At 38.7% G+C, this 22,649-nt stretch overlaps 1 protein-coding gene across 4 annotated transcripts in view; it reads right to left on the bottom strand.

The window, feature by feature from the left end:
* GRIA3 (glutamate ionotropic receptor AMPA type subunit 3) overlaps positions 1-22,649 on the bottom strand; it is a 143,672-nt gene that overhangs the window by 77,607 nt on the left and 43,416 nt on the right. For all 4 annotated transcript variants that reach the window (XM_041485258.1, XM_041485257.1, XM_041485259.1 and 1 more), the window contains exon 4: positions 1,047-1,234. In XM_041485258.1, coding sequence (XP_041341192.1) covers positions 1,047-1,234 — 188 coding nt within the window. The remainder of the gene's footprint in view (positions 1-1,046; positions 1,235-22,649) is intronic.

Here is a 22,649-nt window from a genome sequence, read left to right as displayed (position 1 = left end):
GTGAATATATTTTTCATGTTTCCCAGGGATTATGGCAGTGAAGGTCAGTTTGCTGGTAGTTCACAATATAACATTTCCAAGAGATAAGCTAATGCTTCATGAAATTTAAATGTTATTGATCTGTGCCATATGTCTTGAATGTCTTGATCTATTCCATACTATGAACCCACAGTTAAATCTACAAAGTGGCAGTAATCAGAGCGTTTTTCAGTCTTAATGCAAGTGAATTCCCACATGCCTGTGACTAACCAAGCAGCATGGATCTGGTGCCACACCAGCACCAGCTTTACTGTGAGCCCAGGCAGCAGGGAACTGTCCTGTGCCTGCTTCTGACAATTTGTAGCTGTTACTACACCTCTTCAAGCACATAGCAGAGCACAACCCCTGACACAGGCAGAGTGGGCAATACCCTGGGATGGCCAGAGGGTACAGCCATTCCTCTGGGGCAAAGCAATCACTGGGAAAGCCATGCAAGAGCAAAACAGTCACTCCAGATGCATCTTGCCCACACAGGTGCTTAGACTCCATCACCCACAATTTAAGCCTGTCAACAGCACTGTCTGTGCAGAGGGGAGGACTTTATGTACCAAAATGTACTAATGAATTGTCTGGACTACCAGCCGAATTTTTCATTAGTAGGATTTCCTTCTGGGAATTCTTTAAGATGATTCTGTGATACTTCACTGGCTTTTTATTTCTTGTTTCATGTTCTACTTAAAAAACTGCACGTGTCTTGCAATCCTTACAAGCAGCCTCGATTCCAGTGATATTACTCTGGCAGTTTAGGTTCTATGTTCCTTATCTACTTAAAATTATTCATTATTAACATTTGGGAAAAAATATCACAGTGATGTTTCCTGGTAGGTTACATGTAAGTGCTGCCACCAACTATGAGCATCACTGTGGCATTTTAATTTTACTAGGCAACTGGCCAGTTGTTGGGACTCACATCACAAAGGATACTTCATAATCTCTAGAAATAAGTGGTTCTGGAAATATTGATGATGTCTGTCACAGAGAGATCACAATTTCTGAAAAGCAGATACCTGTTCCAAAATGGTGTTGATTCGGTCTACTTCACAGTCAATTAAGTATCTTTTTTCTTGCCGTCTGTCCATCTCCTCTATAATTCTTCTGAACTCTTGAACATCTTTTATGCTTCCTACAGATCTGGCTGTCACTTGCCAGTTGTTCTGTACTGCTGCTTCCATAATTGCCTGAAGAATGGAAAATCCTGTGGGGGAAGAAACAATACAACCATTTAAAAGCAGAACAAAAATACAAGCTATTTTGAATGTTTGACAAAGGGTTCACAAAAACTTGCATCATCTAAAGGGACACAGATTAGCTGAGAGCCTGCAAGTGCTTCACTGACTGAGAAAACAGCACCGTAGGGACCAGTTTCTCCTTTTAGCCATGCCACTGGCAAAGTCACCAGCTTCAGCAGAACATCTTGGTGGTACATCACTGCAAGGCATATCAGAATCTGTCCAATATACCATATTATGATCCTTTCAGGGATGTTTATGGGCATGCTGGGGTCTGTGCCAGCTGAGAATAGGAGCCTGCAGCCATTACTTGGGCAGAGGTCCATCAGCCTGAGGAGCAGGACAAAAGGGGTGATTTGCCTGTGCAGACTGCAGCAATGGGTCATTAACTGGCAGGGATCCAAGCACTGCACAAGAATGTCAATTAAGTCATTGAACCGGTCATTGGAGCCACAGGAGAATACTTTACTGATACTCACTCTGATTTCAAAAAATGTTTTTAAATATGGAGTCTAGCAGCATTAAACCACACTTTCAATGTGTTCATTAAGGTAATACCAGCTCAGTTAGCATCCTCTATGCAGGAGAGAAGCAGCACGGAACAGCCAAGGGCTACACACTGGGAAATTACAGAGGCAAGCAGCATTTCAATTTCTTGTGAACAACTGTGCCTCGGCGAAAGGCAGAACCCAAGTCAAGTTCCTAAGTGAAAAGTGGTGGAACTAAAGACAGAATCTGTGTCAAGTCATGCTTATGTCAAAATCATCAGATATTGATCCCTTCATTTTAGTATGTAGCTGGGAACCTGTTTTCATTCAGAAAATTTAATTTTGTGCATAGTTCTAATTGTTTCAATTCTGAGCAGATGCCAATCAAAGATAGAGGTCATCTACTTCAAGCACACCCAGTGGTTTTTAGTAGAGTTCTATTGTACTGGAGCATATCCATATGAGTGCTGTTTCTGTCCAGATAACAATGCAAAACTTTCAGTCCAATTATTTAGTCATACTGTGGATTTCCTATCCACAGCCAGATTTGAAAAGCTTACACACAACCACATAAACATATAGGATCAACAACCACTTAATCGTGCTCTGGGATAACCAGTTCTCTGAAACTGAAAGGAGTTTGAGCTACAGAGGAACAACATGTTCACTGCTCCGAATTACACCAATAGCTATTCTGAACTCAGACATCCTTGTAGAGGTACAAGGAAAACAAAGAACTTGTGCTGCAGCCTGATCTTCCATAGCCTGCTGTAAATTTGTAGTGGCTGTCTGAAGCCAGAGGAGCTGCACCATTACCTCATTACAGACACAAACAAGGGAAGAATGATTTTCTGGATTACAATTAGATTATCATAATTTACCGTGTGACTTCCTTAGGTCTCACTCAAATGCCCTCACTTTCCCTGTGCAGCCTCCTTGATTCTTAATGCTTTTCATTGTATGAATGCACTTTACTATCCCATGAAAGGTGGTGACAATTAATATGTACGCTGGTTGAGAATTCTTTCTGGCATCTTCTTTCCTCTGAGACTACTGAAAGAGAGGCATTTACATATGTATAGCACAATGAACTCAGTCTTCCTTAACATCATATTTTACAGAAATGGTTGTGATGTCTGTGACAGCATTGTGATTGCATTACATGCAGCAGGAAGATCTAAGCCTAAGATACTTAGTTGGCTGCAAATGAAGAATTTTTATGTGGAAACATAAATACCACTAATGGGGTTTTACAAATGCTTTGTGTACAAAGATGTGCTTTTGAAAATACATGATTTCACTCAGTAATAAATATTTACAACTTTGTTTCATCATTCATATAACATCTAACTATGAACCTTGAGCTTGCTGTAAACAACCACAGTCCGTAAGTCCAGGTTTTTTTACTCCAGATTGAACAAATTAGTTGAAATTATTATGAAAAACTGACACTTCAAATATATCTGTTTATGGCTCTGTTTTTTACTAATGACACATACAAAGCTTGTGAACTATCTCAAGGAAAGAAGGAAAATTAATATGCTGGAGTGAAGACACCATTTTTCAGCTAACACTGAGTCAGAATTTGCTTTGTCAAACCTTGAATATCTCAGAAGAAAGTTGGGCAATTTTCCTAATTTTGTGCAATTGCATGTTTGTGTGGGTGTGAGTATATATGTATTTTTGTATGCATGTGTATTAGTCAGTGGTTACCATTTCAAGAAAGAGCAAGATTACTCAGCAGCCTTTCTCCTATGCATGAAAATACAATTACAGTAAACTAAGACCAGAAAGTTCCAGAGCTTTGTAATTTCTGTCTGCCTCCTCTTTCTCCTTGTCACATCAAATCTTCACCATCATAGTCCCCTCTACCCTTGCCAGTTCTTGAAATCCTCCCTATGGGCACCGTCAGTGCTGTGCCAGCTCCTCTCTCTTGGGCCCTCTCCCATCCTTGTTTGAGAAGAACCATTTGCTCTTCCTGCAGCAGCTCGTTACACCAGTCCTCTGATGACCTTTACAGAGCCCATTCTCCTGGTTTACTAAAGCTTGGTTCAAACCTCCTGCTCTCAGGAAGGTGGCATCCTCACTGTTCCAGCCTCAGGTCTCTCCCCAGGTCTAATGCTTCCAGCGCCATTTATCGCATTTTACATCGTTACCCGTTACGTGCGATTTCTGTAAACAACATGTTCCAGGCTCCAGCTGTACTTTACCATTAAAAGAGCTGTTACATAAGCAGTATGATTGTTTAACTAAAAGGACTGTTTTATCTTGAAATGCGAACTTTTCTTTCTCTTTAGCATAACAATGCAAGCTGTGCCATTTTGGGAGCACTGCGTGGGTAATAGACAGGGAAATGATTTTCCGTGTTGTGCGCACGGTCAGTGACCAGGCCTGCACATGGTGCTTGTCCACACCCTGCCCTCAGCACACACATGAATGCTCACCTATCAGCCCCCTGCAGGTGCAGAACTCTTACAGGTACCTCTCATCTTGTTCCCCCTAAAGCAGAAGGCAACAGCCAGCCATGGCAACTACCTCCAGCCCGAAGTCTTTGTCTGGTGTGCATCACATTTACTCCAAAACACTAAAGAACTGATAATTCACTACAGTTCTGTGGAGAAGCTGTGCAGGAAGGGATTTCAGCAATACTGTTGCCAGTTCATACTACTTCTGTCAAAACAGCCAAAAAATATTAGTTAAGGCAAGAAAAACTTGGGATTATCTCGAAACAGGGACCATAATATCATCACCAAAATTCAGTGGCTACTCATTCTGTAGTCATTAACACCAATACAGAACACAAGAAAAATTTATTTAGACCCCAATCTAATCTTTCAACCTCTTTTTTTTTAGTCATATCTTGGACATGAAAAATAGTAGGATGAAAGGCAGGCATTTTTCTGGAAGCACTGTTTCTGAGGTTAGTTCATCTGAAGGCAAGTCTCTTCTCTGCACTGTGTTATTAACAAGCTGGCATTACAGATTTAAGAATAGTCTGGTCATGTGATGGCTGTAGCAATACTTGCCAGGTCATGTAACACACAGGTTGCTCCTGTCATCTTTGAGTGCAATCTCACAAGTCAATCTGATCAGCACCACTAAAAGCTTAGATGATCCTGGCCTTAGCATTCAAATATGCCATTGTCTGGCTTATTTTTAAAATACTGATGAATTCAAAGAGCTAGCCCTCATCTAAACAGCCTGCAAAATGATCGGGTTGAAGGTAAATACAGTAATAAAACTAGAACCAAACAACTGCCCAGCTTGCCTCTCAGTGAGCTGAAGCAAGTATTTTGAGTTTTTCAGACTGAAACTTGCAAAGAAGGAAAACATTCTAAATAAATTTCTCATAAAGCAGTGAAAATCTTACTTGTTGCAATGCTGTCTCTGTACTTTAAGCAATGCAGATGGAATTGCATACTGGCCAGTCCTCCCTGAAGCTGGACTAGGAAACTAATTCAGCCAGTATCTTGCTATTTCTGCCAGGGAAGTAAAGTCTGTGCCTGTCTTTCTGATTATTCCTTTGATAAAAGCATCTCTCCACTGACCCTACTAACACAAGTGAAGAGGACATTTCACTCTTTTGCATCTCTGAAAGCTCACAAAACTTCTCCCACATCCACATAGGTAAAATTCATGTCAGCAGTTTGCTCAGCCATATGAAATTCCATGTGTTACATCACTGAACTCACTCTTGTTTGAATAACAGCAATCATTAATGTAACATGACTAAACGATCACACTGGAACATCTGTAATATCACATGAGCCCTTGCAGTTGGCACCACAGGACTTACTGAAAAAAGTTACCACTCGTGTAAATCTCTTTTCCTGAACGTTCTTGCTAAGACCTTGGACCTTTAGCCTCCTACAGAAGTGGAAGAGCACTTGCTCTTCCTTTTGCCTTGCTGAATACCAACGATCTATGAGGGGCGTATTTTCCTGACACGCAGCATGCTTGTGCCACCTGAATGAACATCGGCTCTGATCTGAATACTTGTGTTTGGAACTGTGAATCTGGGACATGATACAGAGATCTACGCTTCCAGCCCATGAGGGAACTTCAGGGATTTAAGTGTTGAGCTGTGTTTGTCAAGGGCACAATGAACTCACCAAAAAGGAGGCCATCCAGCCAAGTGATCCCCCATGACAAATACAATTGCTATGACGCCAGCTTACACTTCAAGTGTACCAGAGGTTGGTAAGTTGAGATATACTTGAATATTCTGTGTGTTTGCCACTGAACCTAACACTAATTTGAAAGCAAACAGATCAACATGTTAGGCACGAGTTAGAAAACAACTAGCCAACCCTAAAATTCCCCATCATCCAAAATCCCATCATCTTGGTGGGGTAAGTATGCTTTGCATAACCCAGGTCTGCTTAACAACTTCATAAGTAGGGGAAGAAGCAAGGAACAAGCTACTAAACAAGGCACCAGGAAGCAATTCAGCAAATTATGACAACTCTGGAATGCTCTTTCAGTCTCACACATGTTCAAATTATTAAATAAAATAGAGTAAGTGCAATCCATCTGTTTTTGACCTGATCACTTCTAGCTGGTAACCAACACGTGAAGTGTTACACTCCACTACTCTGGTAGCAGACAACCTTCTAGACCAAGTAGCAAACACATTCTCATAATTTTTTTAAAAAATTTCTGCTTTTTCTGTTCCGTAAACCACTAGTTTCCCCTGTACATACACTACACTAGTGCAACCTGTCATCCATAAACAGAGAAATATACACAAATAGGTATGACAGCTTGGTTGAGCGAATGTGAACTTGCCTGGCTCTAGAGGAGAATTTACAGAAACCATCTGGTTCATATTTTAGGGATGGTATAAGCTAAAGCCACAGAAATTCAGAGCTGCTGAATGCATGTAAAATACCTGTTTTCCCCCTAAATGGCTCTTTCTGAATCCATTTCACCTTGATCTATTCTTTCATAACAACCTTGCATCTAACTCACCTCTCATTTTACTCAAGTTTTAGATCAGCGCAACTACGTTGTTTTTGAATGAATCTGTGTCAGTGTAAAATGAGAGCAATGTAGTAAGGGATCAAAGAGTTCAATAACCAAGGACAAGACAAAAAGATGCTGTAAGCAATGCTGTCACTTCCACAGGGGGACTTATTCATATGACTTTCACAGTGTTGTGGGCAAATCTGCTGGTGTAGGACAGATAGGGATACCTCAGTACAAGGATATGATCCAAAGTTTATCAAAAGAGCTGTGTTCTAGTTTTAGCTTTGCTATGCAAATCTTTATTGAAATAATTTTCAAAGGAATAATAATTGAGTGAACAGCTTCTGGATACAGACTGGTAACAGAACAGACAAGATGGAACCACGCCAAAACCAGAGTAGATTCCACTTGAGGAAAATATAACAGGCAAACAATTGTGTAGAGAAGGCAGAATCAGCACTGAAAATCAGAAAAAGGAAAAATGAATTTTGAGAAGTGACAGAAGGTGAAGAGCACTGTGTTGTCCAGTGATATGGGCAGTAGGGTATCCTCTGTGTGATGAAACTGATGCTACCAGAGCTGTGAGGGCACTCTGTCACCAGACAGTGCTGAGACCTGGGAGACATGGGTCTAGGAGTAGCAGAGAGCTCTCCCAAAGAGAAAACTTTTTACATGCAAATTGAAAAATTGTAATTAATTTTAATGCTAATGTAGTTTTAACTTCCAAGCTTTAGAATAGCTGAATAACAAAAAAATAATTAAAATGGTTAAGTACAGATACTTCACCAGGGAAGCTTTACAGAGTCCAGGGCTTTGTCTGTCCAGCAGAGCCCAAACTCTAAAGCTAGGCAGCGAGCACGGTGCTGTTACATATGCAGTGAGATACAAATCTATGGAGTTAAATTCCTATGATATTTATCACTGACACCAATTTCCCTGAGTGCCCTGAATTCTTCAGCAAGGATGTGCTCCAAGTGCCACCAGCAAATCCAGAATAAACCATTTGCTGAGTATCCTGCATCCTTCTGGTATCAGGAAGCTAACAGCATAACTTTAGTACAATATCACAGCCTTGCCAAGATGCAGCTTTCTGTAGAGGATTTCTCTTGTCTTCTTCACCTTTGACCTCTTCTAGCTCATAACCATGGTTTTGCAGCCTCACTTACTGCCTCTTGCACGGAGAAAGCAAGAAGTCTTGCTCCTTGCAACAGACCAGCCTTCAGATGAAAAGCATTTGAATGATATAATCAGATCACAAATTTCTTTGGGTAAAAACATAAGAAACAGAGATATTACCAACTATTTCCTTCAGACTCACCAGAGATGGGTTTTTTAGTTTGTTTTTTTTTCATTACCCCCCTGTGCATAGTTTACTAAAAAAACCCCAGATCTAGTCACCATGGATAGAAAATATCTCAAGCCACAATCCTCCTGACATCAGACACAGTGAGCTGACCATAATGAGACCTACGTGGACTTCATCTGTCCTTAACTTCAGGTACATTTGGATGACAGTCTCTTATATTCTCTCTCTAGTCAGGAGAGAGAGAGATGCCATGTAAATTTTCTGTGTTTGAAACATGCATGGACATCAATGGAAGAAAACACATAAAAGAACAAAGTTGTGGAAAGCATCATCATCAGGTATCACTCACAACCTCTACCTGCAATTGAAAACTAAACCAGAACAAAAATCCCCATGATTTTTGAGTTGACTAATACTCAACCGATGAGGCTGATTTACTGCATGTTAAAAGTACACACTTAATTGTGTTTTCTTATTTATCTCAGAAGAAAAAGATTCTAATTAGGAACCACAGAGTTAACAATTATCAGTCTAGAAAAGACAACCTGTCTTTACATTCCATGTAAAGCTGTGTTCCATCCATAAGGCATTTCAGAATACATTTTTCTCTTATTTACTAGAGCAAGCTGAACAGCTACAGGCTGCCAGCGAGCTGGGATACTGATGGAAACCATCATTTATTATTCCAGGTAAAGTTGCATAATTGTGATACAAAGAGAGTTAAAAAGGGAAGTATTGTGTGGAATTACCATCTGAGAAAGCAAATAAAAATTAATTCTTTTTAAGCTTAAATAACTTTTTTAGCCAAAAGAGAGAATCACTGTCTTTATTCTCTTAAATGCAGTAGACGTTCTGAAAAAAAGAAACTTATCAACAGCATAGGATGTTGGAAATACCTAAAACTTGGCTTCATATATTCAAAGAGTGAAAAACATAATTTCGGAGTATGCTGTAAACTTAAAAATATTGGTAATACAAGTTAACTCTTTATCATGATACATTAGGGTTTTTAGCATGAGTGTGGAGTATTGCTGTCTGCCTTCTCTTAACATGTTTGGAACTGCTAGGTCTAAAAAGTGATAAATAGTGTTCCTTTGAAGAAACAATCACAGGAGATTATGGTAATCAGACTATGAATTGAAATACATATTCATCACAAAAAAGCCCCTCCTGGATTCACCTCAGATAAATGTATGGGAAAAAAAATAATGCTAGTTGAATTGTCCTCAGACACAGTAAAATTATTCTTACTATCTGACCTTCAGTCGATCCTGTTAGAAAAATATTTATTCCACTTCCTAACCTTTATCTACACTTTTAGTTTCTAAACTACCTGAGCAAACAGATCTTATGCCTCTGAGAATTTTCATTAACAGATGCTATCAGCCTTTCAAAGTCTCTCCTCATCAACATCTCACCCTTTAGTAGCCAGCATTTTAATTGTCCTTGCAGCTGGAATGTGTTTCATATCTCAACCCGTAAGTTAATTTCCTTTTATTTATTCTGAACACAAAAAAAAAAAAGAAAAAAAAAAGAAAAAAAAAGAAAAAGCAATCAAAGGGTGACTACTGAGCTTAAAAGTATTCTGAAATTTAAATGAGTTTTTATGGTAATATAAATGATAATTTATGGATCCATATTCACAGTCTGCATACGTGTTTAGTTTGTGTCACTCAGCTGCCTATTTCTGCCTCGTTTTTGCTAATAGCTGGCAATATGAAGCTTTTATATATCACTATTTCCTATATTTTTGCAGTACATTTCTCTTCATAACAATGACATGTTTGTTAATTACAAGGCCTCTCATTAATTCTAAACCAGTCTGTATACCTGCTAAATACTTGGTAACACAGATTTGGTCTGAACTGAGCTTGAACATACAAATAGTTCACCTGCATTGACCAGAGCACCAAATGTATGATCTGATCTGCTTTATACTGATTCCTCCTGTAGTGACACCACAGAATGACAATTTACAAAGTTACTGGAGAATTCACGTGGCATCAACAGGCAACAGCTGACCCAGCACAAAGCTTGGGGGTAACAAGTTACCTTGCAGAACACTTCACCCAGATAAGGGGCAGAAGGAGGCTGGACTGGCTCAGTGACCTAACTCCCTTCCTTGCAGCATAATGCTGTGTCTCAAAAATAACCTGGTTTGTTATGCAGGGTGGTGACACACAACAGGCCCATGTAACCTGCAGATTAGAGACTTCCCACTGCCTCCCAGTCAGGAAACCCCTTTGGCTTCACCTGCTATTCAAGAAAGAGATTAAAGGGGAAACAATGCCTTGCTTTTATTATTCAACCTTGTAACACCATTTGGCTATTGGAAGTCTTTTTCGTTGCACCAAAAATCAGACATTTAGCATCAGATATCCCTTCTCTCCTAACACACAGAATATGTTTTGGCTGCTATGTTTTATTCTGCACATTCTAAATACAGGGGTTGGAGACAATAAGCTCAGATGGGGTAAGACACCCCAGATGTGTGTCAGATCTCTGGGCACTTACAGCACATGCTGGTCCTGATTTAGCTCAGGAGGGCAGCTCACATGAAATATTAGGCTGCATTGTACAGAAATGTGTATAATGTATTTCAGCATAAGGATTCACTAAACAGAGGCAAGAATGTGATTCAAACATTTAGCTCTGGCTTCATCTCTCCAAGTTTCCATGTGCTCAGTTGGGGAAGGAAGCACAGAGGCACTCTTGGAGTTGGCCCCACAAATCAGCAAGGTCTGGTCTACAGATCCAGACTTTTCTGCAGCACAGGATATTCAGGAAAAAAAAAAAAAAAAAAAAAAAAAGATAACATTGCTTGGGCATGGGCAGAATTTTTCTAATTTACTGCTCTGATAACTGACAATTGGAAACACCAGTATGACAGGCTTCACAGGGAAACCGGACTCAGGTAACATATACGACTTCAGAGGCAACTTCAGCAGATGTTCAACCTTCCCTTACCCTGGGCAAAACCTGGTCCTGCATATAAAGAACTTTTTGACAGACATATGCCCCCAAAATTTGTCCAAAAATTAGCATAATGGAAGTGTACACTGCTGGATCACCAAACATAGAATGGTATCAGCAAAAGGTCATGCATTCTTCATGAATTCATGTCCTCTAGATCTCTGTTAACTGCTGCTGAACTACAGACTCATATCTACGTATGATGATTCAGTAAAATCACTGCACATGTAAAACTGTGTCTTAGTTTTATATTATAAATATAGAAAAAAAGTCTTGTTCTTGCATGTGTACTTGGTAAATAGCATATATTCTGTTAAATGATCTAGAAATGGCAATAACCAGAGAATTTGAAACAACTAGTACTTTTGCCTATGATTCTCTCAGAAACAGGCTCACCTGACAGGGCAGCAGAGGTAATGTTTTCACAGATATCTGTCTTTCATTTCCAAAAGCAGCTTGGGTAGGATGGTGGGAACAGGTTTTCAAAGGCAATTAAGATGCAGATGCTGAAGAACCTCAGCAGCTGAGGTACCTGCATTCCACTGCCTTCAATGACAGCCACTCATAGTTCTCATTGACGTGCTTTCCACAATGTCATTCTCTGTGTGTTGAAAGCCTAAATACCTCTGAAAGACCTGTCCTGTGTGCCTTTATAAATCACTTACCAAAATAGGATATCTGCATCTCAGGATACGTACTCTGTGGCCTGTTTAAAAAGTGGCACAGAATTCTCTACAGAATATGCTGTTAATTAGTTATTTCACTGTAACATGTTCAACAAGTGCACAGATAAGGACTGTCTGCCTAAATGGGATGTACATATATCTGAGACAGACTATCAATCGTTACCTTGAAGAAGAAAAGGAAGATAGAAAATTCCACTCCAATCTACTGCAGGGCAGTAGATTAACTATTACAAGAGAGGGGTTGCATAAACCATATACCCCCTGTTTTCATAGGTTCAAACTAAATTGTTCTTAGTGTTTTCTCAGAATTGCTTTGCAAAACAGGCAGCTGTAGCAAGTGCATCCTTGAGACCAAACAAGCTCAGTACTCCTATTATGTTGGGCTTTACACATAATTATACTGCCAAATGTTTATTATTATTTAAAATACTTTTATGTTATTTGAATATTCAATCTGATATTCAGTGAAACAAAATAACTCCTTTATTCCATTTACTTTGATATTATACTGATGCATGACTACCCTTCTATGAATACAAGGCCTCACAAATCTTATTGCATGGTTAGCAAACTAAAATATACAAGAGTTTTAGCATTATCTAATCTGAAGGAGAAAATATACAATAACTGGCATACACAGCTAGGGGCCCAAGTACTGATAGTTCTTCAGATCTCCCAGGTTACCACTACTCTAGTCATTCAAGCAAAGGAAGATTTCAGAGAACAGTGGAGGTCCCTGGTATGAAGAGTGGAAATGTTGTGTTTTGTGCAAATCAATACTGTAAACCAAAAGGTTCTCATTCCATCACTGCCCTCCTGCAGTAGGGTGACACTTCTTGTTTACTTCTGTTTTTTACCCCCAAGTAAACTAAGTAAGATTTCTTTAACACTTCCTGCCACTGTAGTTATCTCTGCAGGTATGAAATACAAGTTAAAATCAGGTCGGTCACGCCTGCAAGCAAATGGAGTTGACTTCAGTAAGAAATTTCCATCTAACCTTACTAATTATTAATGTACAGATGTTCTAGGCTCAAAATATGATGCCTGTGCTAACTCCTGGGAGCTGGTCCCCCCTGACTGCACTCAATACTAAACAACACTCTCCCTGCAGTGAAATACCAAGCCAACATCTTTCTTTTTACAGCAAAAAGTTCTATTACTGTTGTTTCTGATAAAAAAAAAAGGCAATAAAAGCACAAACATTTATAAAGCATATTCTTTAAACACTGGATTATGACAGTGCTATGTAAAATAGTGTAAAAGAGGTCTAGAATCACATTCCAGCTGTACTGCTATGTTTAACAGCTCCCACTAAGGTCTTAGCTCTCGGTGCCAGATACTCCTGCTCACTGTTTGGAGCACGGTCCATCACTTCATTGATTCCTTTTCTTTTTAATGCAGCACAAGTTTTGTCCCTGTTTTAAAAGGTCTACACTTTGCACCTCTGTCCTCATTCTTTGGATATCCCTTTTGCCTGTAGTGTAACAGAAGTCTTGTTGTCTTCACTCCTATCTTTCAGAAACAGCACTGTTGTCCTCCTCTGCTCCACTTCATGGCTCCCACTCGATTTAATTCCCCATTGTGATTTACCTCTGCCACTTTGGATGATGTGGAACTGAGGGATGATTCAAAATAAAGGCACTGGGAAACACAAAGGGCTGAGACCATGGTCCTATGGGCATGCAGTGGAGCACGTCCCTTCTACACTTCCACTGATTTGTTACATCAGTGTCCAGGTACTCTTGCATAAACCACTTCAGACCTTCAGCCTGTCATAAGCACGCTCCCAAATGCCCTCTGGACTCGGGACTCTGGAGATGAGTGGATTTATCACATTATCCATCCTGAACAGCAGAAAAGAAATAACTTGACTTTCTAATTCCTCAGCCTTCCACATAATACTCCCACCTCATTTTCCACATATAGTAGTATTTTATTCTCCCTCTTACACCCTGGAACTATAACACCTTGGGAGTGAAGCAGGAAGAGAGCTAAATCGTGTATGTTCTAGATCTTGCCTGTTCCCTGCCAAGAGTTTTAAAACACTGACAATTAATATTAGCCTAAATATGCTTCAGCTAAAGCCATGTAGAATTTTTGTGGGAATTCAGAGACCATTTGCAATTGTTCCAGCTATATTGCCAAGAAGATTGGTGTGCGTTATTCAGAAAGACTTTATAAAAATACTCAGTTTAGGTCTAAGCATCTAAACCTGAATGACAGGAAAGACCCTTTGCCATTCCAATTTAAAATATATAAAATATACTGGCCAAAGAAGGGAGAAAGGGTAAATTTTAATCCAAATTATCACATTTTAGAAAGTTGCAGAGGTCAATTCACGGCCAACTGACATGATATTCAAGCAGAATGGAAAAGTCTAATACACTGGACATACCCCCCACTGACTCCTCTAGGAATTCTGAATGGAGCTGCACATCTGGTGTGGCACAGGAAAGCTCCTCCTATTATTTGTATTTTCTTCAATGATTTTCCTCTTAAATCAAATACATTATTGACAATTTGAGAAAGATTTCACTCCCTACTGAAGCTTCAGTTCCTGTGCCCTTCACAGAGTTTCTCAGAGCAACAACACTGAGCATGACCTTCAAACACTTCTGGACCCACCTTTAACACTCCAGTGCCACGGGACTGCTTTGAAATACTCAGGGAGGTCCTGCACCAGCAGTTGTCTTTGAAAGAATTACTTAAATTTTCACTTGGCATTTGAAGACCAAAATTGCCTTTTCTCCCAAGTGTTCCAGAATAACATTACCAGCACAAAGAAAGGCGGGAGATGAAGACTGTGACGTAGCAGCACTCAGTCTGCATTAAAGCAGTTGTTCCACACTCAGGTGGAATGTGGTGGAAGCCAGCTTCTCCTTATTTGATGGATCAGACTGCATCCCTCTACACTGCGTAGTAAATAAAACTGCAACACCTGTTTCAGACATACACATATTGACCTCAGTGATGCATTGCTAAAAGGCTATTTCAAATATTCTTTCTCCCAAAAGCCACATGAATAATACACTTCATTTCTTTGGATATAATCCCAAGGAAAAAATAATATAAAGGGAGACATCTTTAAAGATAAAATATTTCTCTGGTGCCCTTATTTTTTTTTTTGGCCAGAAGCCATGTAATTCTTTTCTGGCTGGCTTGTTCTGTCACAAACAGAATGACCTTTATTGAGTGGCCAGCAAATGTGATGGTTTTAAAACAGCTACACTTGTGGTGAAACTGATGCACCATGATTGTACCCTCGCTCACAAAATGCAGAGGCTCCACTGGGTATTGTCAGAGCAACTCACAGCAGCTGAATGCAACAATCCAATTAGTGAAACAAGCACAGTTCATGCATAAAGTCTCTTCCAGGCACCATTAGAAAACAAGACCCCAATGTACAGAGACTTGCCTTTTAAACTACATGTTTCTATTAATTTCAGAAGAAAAAAAGGATTATCTTGTGGTTTGACTTCTCTAAAAAGACCAGAGGCCTGGAAGGGGCCTTCGTATAACACTGCTAGAACTGGCTGCTAGAACACAATAGTGTGCAGTGGTCCTTTGTAGTCAGAGCCACAGCTGATGGTAGAGACATCAACTTCTCCATTCTCCACAAGAAATACAAAACAAGCTTGCTTTACTAGCAGGGCAATTTTTTGTTACGTAGCTTCATGGATTTTAGAGTCTCTTTCCTGCTGCTTAGGGTTTTTGCTTTGAAAACTGAATATGATGATGGAAAAGGTCTCCGTTTTAATAGGATTTTCATCCCAGTGTTTGTGTGGGCTAGTGTGAGAATTAACAATACATGCCACCAGGACTAAGAGATAAGAGTCTTAACACTCCATTTTGTCTAGGTAAACTACTCCATCTGCAAAAATACTCTCACCACTAGAAGGTGCAACTTTGTACCACGGCTTCATTTGACTCCTATGGTACCACAATAGGAGCAGCATTGTATGGAAGCACCATTCATCTTCTGTATGGGGCAAAAAAAAAATAACAACTTAGGCTGCTTGTCTGGAAAGTAACAGGCAAGAAATATGACAGCAAGCAAACCTGACTGCTCATTGTCTGGTGGCTCTTTTGTCTGGCTGGAACCTACACCCACCACCCGTGCTTCTTGAGTAGGTCTTACAAATAGACATGGTTCTGGCAAGTTCCTAACAAAAATACAAACTAACACTTGGGCAAAGGGAAAGCATCTCTCATTCCCACCAATAAAACAATGTTTAAGACATCTACAAAGATAATGCATGATCATCACTATAGAAGAGCATGGAAACATCATGGGAACAAGATGACTGTGAGCAGAAAATAAAACAAACATGGAAAAGTTTGCTCTGCACCTGAACAACTGTAACCAAAACTTGCTATATTTGTTTTAACAAAATGCATTGATGATAATTTTATGCTTTTTATTTAGGATGTGCCCATAAATATCTATATTTATCTAATATTTATCTATAAATGATAAATAAATTTCAAATAATTTTATATAATACAGAAGGGCAATAATTTCATAATTTAATGAAATAAAATTCATAACTAAATACCTGATTTTCTTCTGACCAATTTTAATACAGGAACATATTTACAGTATGCTTACAGTATCTTAACTTCCTTATTTTCAAACAGTTATTAATACAATAAAACCAAGCGTGGATGATAACTACAGGCAGGTATTCAAGTAATTCTAGTCTCAGTAAAATTATATTCTTGGACAAAACAATATGATAATATATTTAAATAATATAGGGATATTACTAAAGTAAAGTCTTGATAAATTTCTCTTCAGCAAAGAAAAGCAGTGTGTTTATTGTTGTCTTGTTTCCTTCTGTAAAGTGTGGTCAGTGGCCACTCTCAAATTTTTGATACCCTGCCTACATATGTGGGCTTATAACTTCACTCACTGTTTATGGAAATCTCCCTTTAGCAATTATAGCTTCTTTAATTCAGTAACAAAGCTGGTGACATTTTTTTCAATTAACATTACATTCATTGAAGAACAGACCTTTAGGAGAGAAAGGGACCACAATGATAAATTAACGCAGACCAGACTGAAATTATAACTCAGGTTGAAGAAAAGGAAGGAATGTATTTTTTGAAATGAAAGTTAATGATGCTTACTTTCAAAACTGAACAAAGATTAAACTAAAAGTTAGGCTTGAAATAGCATGGACCAGATGTCTTGCAGAAAAACTGACGTTTTTCAGCTTGGTCCAAAATGAATTTTGCAATTTCTGTTTCACTCAACATTTCCCACTCCTTCTCAGGTTCCACTTGACTTTAAGTTATTCTTTCTAAGCTTTAATTCTGTCAGGCAGGAAAATATACATTTACTTATGTTGAAGAGCCTAGTGCTATGTTATCACAGAATAAAATACAAATTCCTGGAAAGGAAATGAGAAAAGACTGTGAATAGTTACTTGAGAAGAAGACACTGCACCAAGGAATATTCTGTACAGGACAGTCATTAAAAAAACCTAAAACCAGGGAAATACAATAGCTTTCAGGTTCAACAAGTATGTCCCTAAAAATCCTTGAGGGATCACAGAGAAATCATTATAACATCATTTTTATTCGTTTACAGAAAACCAGTTTCCCTTGTGACACAGCAATTTCCCCTTTTATTGCTCCTAGACTCCGGTCTCTGCGTGACAATTGAGGCCGTGATTCTTCTTACTGTAACTCCCATAAAAACACCTCAAGTAATAAAACTGAAGCTAATTCTCAATTTTCTAGCTAAATGTCCACTGAAGCCTCTCTGTTTCCCTCCACTCCACTGTAATAATCTGCAATTATTTGTTTAAAGTAGTTCTCAAGAATCCCCATTGTGACAGACGTTGCAGAACCAAGCAAAAATGTATTCCCTCCCCACCTTCACTAATGACTGCAGGTTAAATACAGTAATTAAGTGAAGTTCTACCATCTGACCTCAAGAGTGGTATAAATCACGACAATCAAAATATTACAAAGTGGTCCACAGCAGAACTTCTCATTATTGATACAATGAACTCATTGTTCTTAAGCAAACACTTTAAATAGGATCCATTATTCATGTGGAGTACGAAAGATTACCTATCTGGGATTTAGAAAAAAGAGCACATTTGAATATCAAAAAAGGGCAGATTTTTAAATCTTTTATAAGAATGGTTTTGTACAAGTTCTTGTCTCTGTGTTACAATTCTGTTGCTTGAAATGGACATGTAAAGAAATTATTTTTCAACACATTAGGTCAAATCTTCACCTGTGCATAGCTTCACTTCAAAGAAATGCAATGAATGGCTTTTGCTATGCTCTGGGGCATATGCTGATTTTTACACAACTGAGCTAACTTGGTTACATCCAGTAGCAGTCTGAATTCCCTGCAGTAAAAGTTTCAATGTTAAAAACATTTTGACAAAACCCAGCTTTTGAGTCAGAGGGAGGTCACTAAAGTCACAGAAACACTATCTGCAAAAAAATGCAAATTAATATCCCATAAAGGAAGAAGGTAGCTATGCAATACGAGTAGTGCTTAAAACTTAAGAACAAATAACATCATTGCTCACATTATCTTTTTATCCATAACTTCCTATGAGACCCAATAAAATGTTATGAGGATGCAGCTGGCACCTAAAATTCACTATGAGACAGACAATGATGTGCTTACATTGCCTACTGTGGCCAGTTTTTGAAGAAGGTCAACCCAGAGATTACATAAATTAAATCTAAATTGTAATGGTCTATAGCTGCTTACATCAGTATGTTATATTATTCATGAAAGCTCAGTGTAGTTCTACACACTTCAAAATGTGGAAGTCACTGTTTTTATTTATGCCTCCAGATGTGGAGTTTCATGATAATTTGTTAAAATAATGAAAATTACTGCTATATAATTGAGAATTCATAATCAAACAACCAAGCTGAATACTTTCCTATAAGGAAATGATGCTTTAATACAGAGATATTACTATATGGTCATGTCAAAAGGGAAACAGTGTTTGGTCTTTTATGTGCAGTTATACACTCCTCTGATTTGCAGCATAAGGAAAACATGAAAACCAAAAGAATCACTATTAAATGTCTGCCATTCACATCCATTTTGTTGTTTTCTTTGTAAAGTGTAGCTAAGTGGTTCCAGAGAGCATGACTGCAATAATAACTAAAATACTACGATGCAGACAATTTTCACTTACATCAACTTATCTAAAACCAGAAGTCAGGGCACTCAAATACATGTTAAGATGTGGAAAATAAGTCTGCTTTCTTATGACTCTTTTTTTTCTTACTGAAACAGGACAACTACAACATTGTGATGAATGTGTTCCAAAAGTTTTTCTTCAAACTGTCTCCATGAAGTGGAATATCTCTTAAAGCACCACAGACACTTGTGTAACAGAGACAGTTCATTGTGAGGCTTTCTAAAATAGCATAGCATGAAACTCAAGCTGTCAGTGCATAAATTACTGCTGCCTTGAGGCTGCAATAACTTATGCATCCTTGTATTCCCCCTCAAACACCTCCCCTTTCAAAGAGAAGTTCAGCTCTCCACTCCCACCCCCTCCTCTCCACCTCCTTGTGGCAACCATTACAAAGCCATTAAAAATCCACAGGCCAGCCCAGAGAACTGTGTAACAAATGGCAGGAAGAAAAGACCCAGGGGGCTTTACTTTCAAGAAATCTCTGCAAAAATGGTACTGCAATAATGATGTGTTTATATAACTCATTATTATTTGTCTACAGTCAGGCATGATTTGATTTTATTCCTTTAATAAAAACTTGATCTAATTTGAGATTATCACTGTCAGCTCATGGACAAACCCGGCTGATCGATAATGCCAGCACTACTGAGCAATAGGCAATTCTATCTACACAGCAATTACTGACACTGGGGTAGTCAGCTGAAAGGCTTGATCTTGCTGAGCCAAACAATGTCAGGAGACTGGCTTCTTTATTTTTCATATCCTTATTTTTGTTCTTTTTTTCTTGTTCATTCCCCTTGAATAAGAATAAAGCCTTATCTTGCTAATAAAAGATGTGCTAAACTACACAAACTGTAGACTAATATTGGCTCCTAAAATCCTATCTCCTTTTTTAAGCAGGGGGAAAAAAGCCAGTAAGAACTAAGATTGGAGCAAATAGCACTCTTTGATCTAGAAACACACTTACAGTACCTTCAGTTGTAGCAGCAGATCATGACAGAATCCAGTCTACAATGGTGTTATGTATTTATAATGCTGGCAAAATAAATAAATTGCACTGAAAGGATTTCATACTGCAGTTCTGACTTAAACTCATCAAATTAATTTTTTGATGAATTAATGCACATAGATGGAGGTCAGTGTAGTATATGACCCTGGCATTTCGTAAAAATGTGCGACAAGTATGGATTTTTTGAAATAGGTGGCTCAGCAGGACATAATGTGACTGAAAATTACATTCAATAGAGTAAAAATACTGTTTATATTATACCTCCATCCAACATTTTAGTTTATTTGATGCATTCATCTGTTAGAACCACACATACTTCTGTATTAAATACTCCATTCCAATTGAAGGCACCCAAGGGTTTTAATAAATCCTTTCCCATGTTAATTCTGAGACTACATCATTATTTTTATATCACCAAGGAGATCATAGGATGAATTTACAAAGCCATATATAGCTACAAAAATTACAGTATTATGTCCTCAGAGTGACCAGCATGAAACACTTTTTGCTAAAAAAGACACCTGAAGATGTCTGCATTATTTGCCATAATTATTTAATGGTTTCAGAGTGTCTAAAATATTCTAAGGTACCCTCAGAAAATATTTAATGACCACTTTCATACATTTTCTTCTCTAGAAAAGTCCTCTTAACTATGACTATGAGATCTAGACAGCTGAAGAACAGCTCAGAGCCACTGTGTTTAGAGTGCTTTGTACGCCATGCCACAAGAACAGGAAAGGAGCAAAAGGGCTTTTCACTGAACAGCCTTTCATTAGGCTAAGACAGAATAGCCAGAAGTCTCTTTTACTTTGCAAAGGGGAAAGAAGTCCCAGTTAAATGCTCACAACACATAAGTGCTGATTAAAAAATGCCACAACTGAACAAAGGAATTTGGATGTGTACTAGGTCCTGGGCAGCAGGGTTTAGTGCACTGCGCAGAGTGGTCCTGCTGCTTTATAACCTGTTCTCAAGTACAGTTAGGCAGATTATCAAAATGTGAGTTACCAAAATGAATTACTGCTCTTCTGAGCATGAATATAGAGTGGAGAAATAACTCAACTTCATAAACAACAGAAGAAATGTTACAAAGCCATTAGCATTTTATGCAAATAACAGCAGTCCTCTTACACCTAATATGTGCACAGCCCTGACAATTCACTGCATGAAATTATTACTATCAGCACTGACAAAAATATCCTCTAAGCAAACAACACATCAGAAGCTCCTAAGAAACTTTACCAGCCACTTCTTGTATGTGCTAACCTTCGCAGACTGCTGCTGGTAGGTGCCAGCACAGCCCTGTGCTCACAGCCTCCCAGCGCCAGGCGCTGTGCTGGGGCACGGCACAGACCCGAGCTGTGCTCCAGCAGCCACAGCCCTGCCTTGTGAAATGCTTCACTCTCAGGGGTGTCCCACCAGCCCACACTGCTCACTAAGCCACTACCTTGGCAAAAGCACCTTACTCAGGCTCTATCCCATCTGCCTGGAAGGAGCACAGATGTAAATCCAGACTGCAGGGCTAACCTGCATCGTGGAGTGGTGCGTGGGGAACCTGGCCCTAAATACTGAAGGAGAAGCACTTCAGCATTAAAGGGGATACTTTGCTGCTCTAAGAGATGACAACTCTGTTCAGTTTAACAAACTGAAGAGGGGCCCTGAATAATGCTGCTAAGCTGTGCAAATCATTGACTGCTGATTTGTTTCCTTGGGCTGCTGACAACCAAGGTAAGTCAGAAATACTTATAAGTGCAAAGCAACAGCCTGTGAACACGATGAGCTCAGGCTGAGGAGGAATAAAACCTCAGGTCACCTTTCCCTCCCAATGATTCTCTGCATCATGAATCAAAGCAAGAGGTGGCCAGGAAAAGCTATGCATCTAGAGTTGAAGAAATGAATAATTACTTGTTACCAAGTATAAAATTCATGTCAGGAAATTTTAACTTTTTTTCTTTAGAGATTAATACTTAATCACTTTATGGAGCTATTTTTCATCCCACTGTACTAGCATATCTTATATACCTCCTGAAATACTGGCTCACAGTGCTGTCCTAATCTGAATTGCAAGAAGGGAAATAAAAAAAAAAAAAAAAAAAAAAAAAAAAAAAAGGGGAGAAAAAAAAAAAAAAAAAAAAAAAAAGGAAAAAGGAGGTGTGATATTAAATGTCTCAAGAGAAACCAGAGAAAAATCTATCTCTGCTGGAGAAAAAAACCCTTTAAAAACTCCTTAACCTAAATACAATATAAGGTCATTTTACCTGCTAGCTGAGTGGGTTTGTCACAAATGCATTCACATTTATTCTCCTTCTACAAAGCACTCAAGTAATTTTTATGCTTACTAAAACAGTTGATATTTTCTGGAAAGGAAAAGGCATGCAGTCAAATTAGTTTGGTAAATTCTCTGAAGCCTGAAAGAAGAAACTACATCTAAATTGGCCAAGTGTCACAGATGAAGGAGAGTACTAAGACATAACCAATGGATTCATTCATATAAACTCCATGGCAAGCATCTTTAAACAACTACCTTAAATACAAAGCTTCTAACTAATCCATTATGATGTTCTTCACAGGTTCAAGTATTTTTCTAGGTGAAAAGGGAAATTCATGGTAAAATTTAAGGAACTCTTGTTCAGGAGCATGAAAAACTGCTTTTCATCAGTAACCATAGCCACTGACTTCCAGCACGACATTCTGCACATCTCTTAAGCCAAAGCTCACAGTGCTTTCAACTCAAAGGTATTTCCATACATCTAGGCAGATGAAGACC

The sequence above is a fragment of the Pyrgilauda ruficollis genome, unplaced genomic scaffold (assembly GCF_017590135.1).
Source record: "Pyrgilauda ruficollis isolate IOZ18807 unplaced genomic scaffold, ASM1759013v1 scaffold7, whole genome shotgun sequence".
NCBI classification, from domain to species: domain Eukaryota; kingdom Metazoa; phylum Chordata; class Aves; order Passeriformes; family Passeridae; genus Pyrgilauda; species Pyrgilauda ruficollis.
Note: the sequence above shows the minus strand (reverse complement) of the source record. Positions and strands in the feature narration are given on the sequence as shown.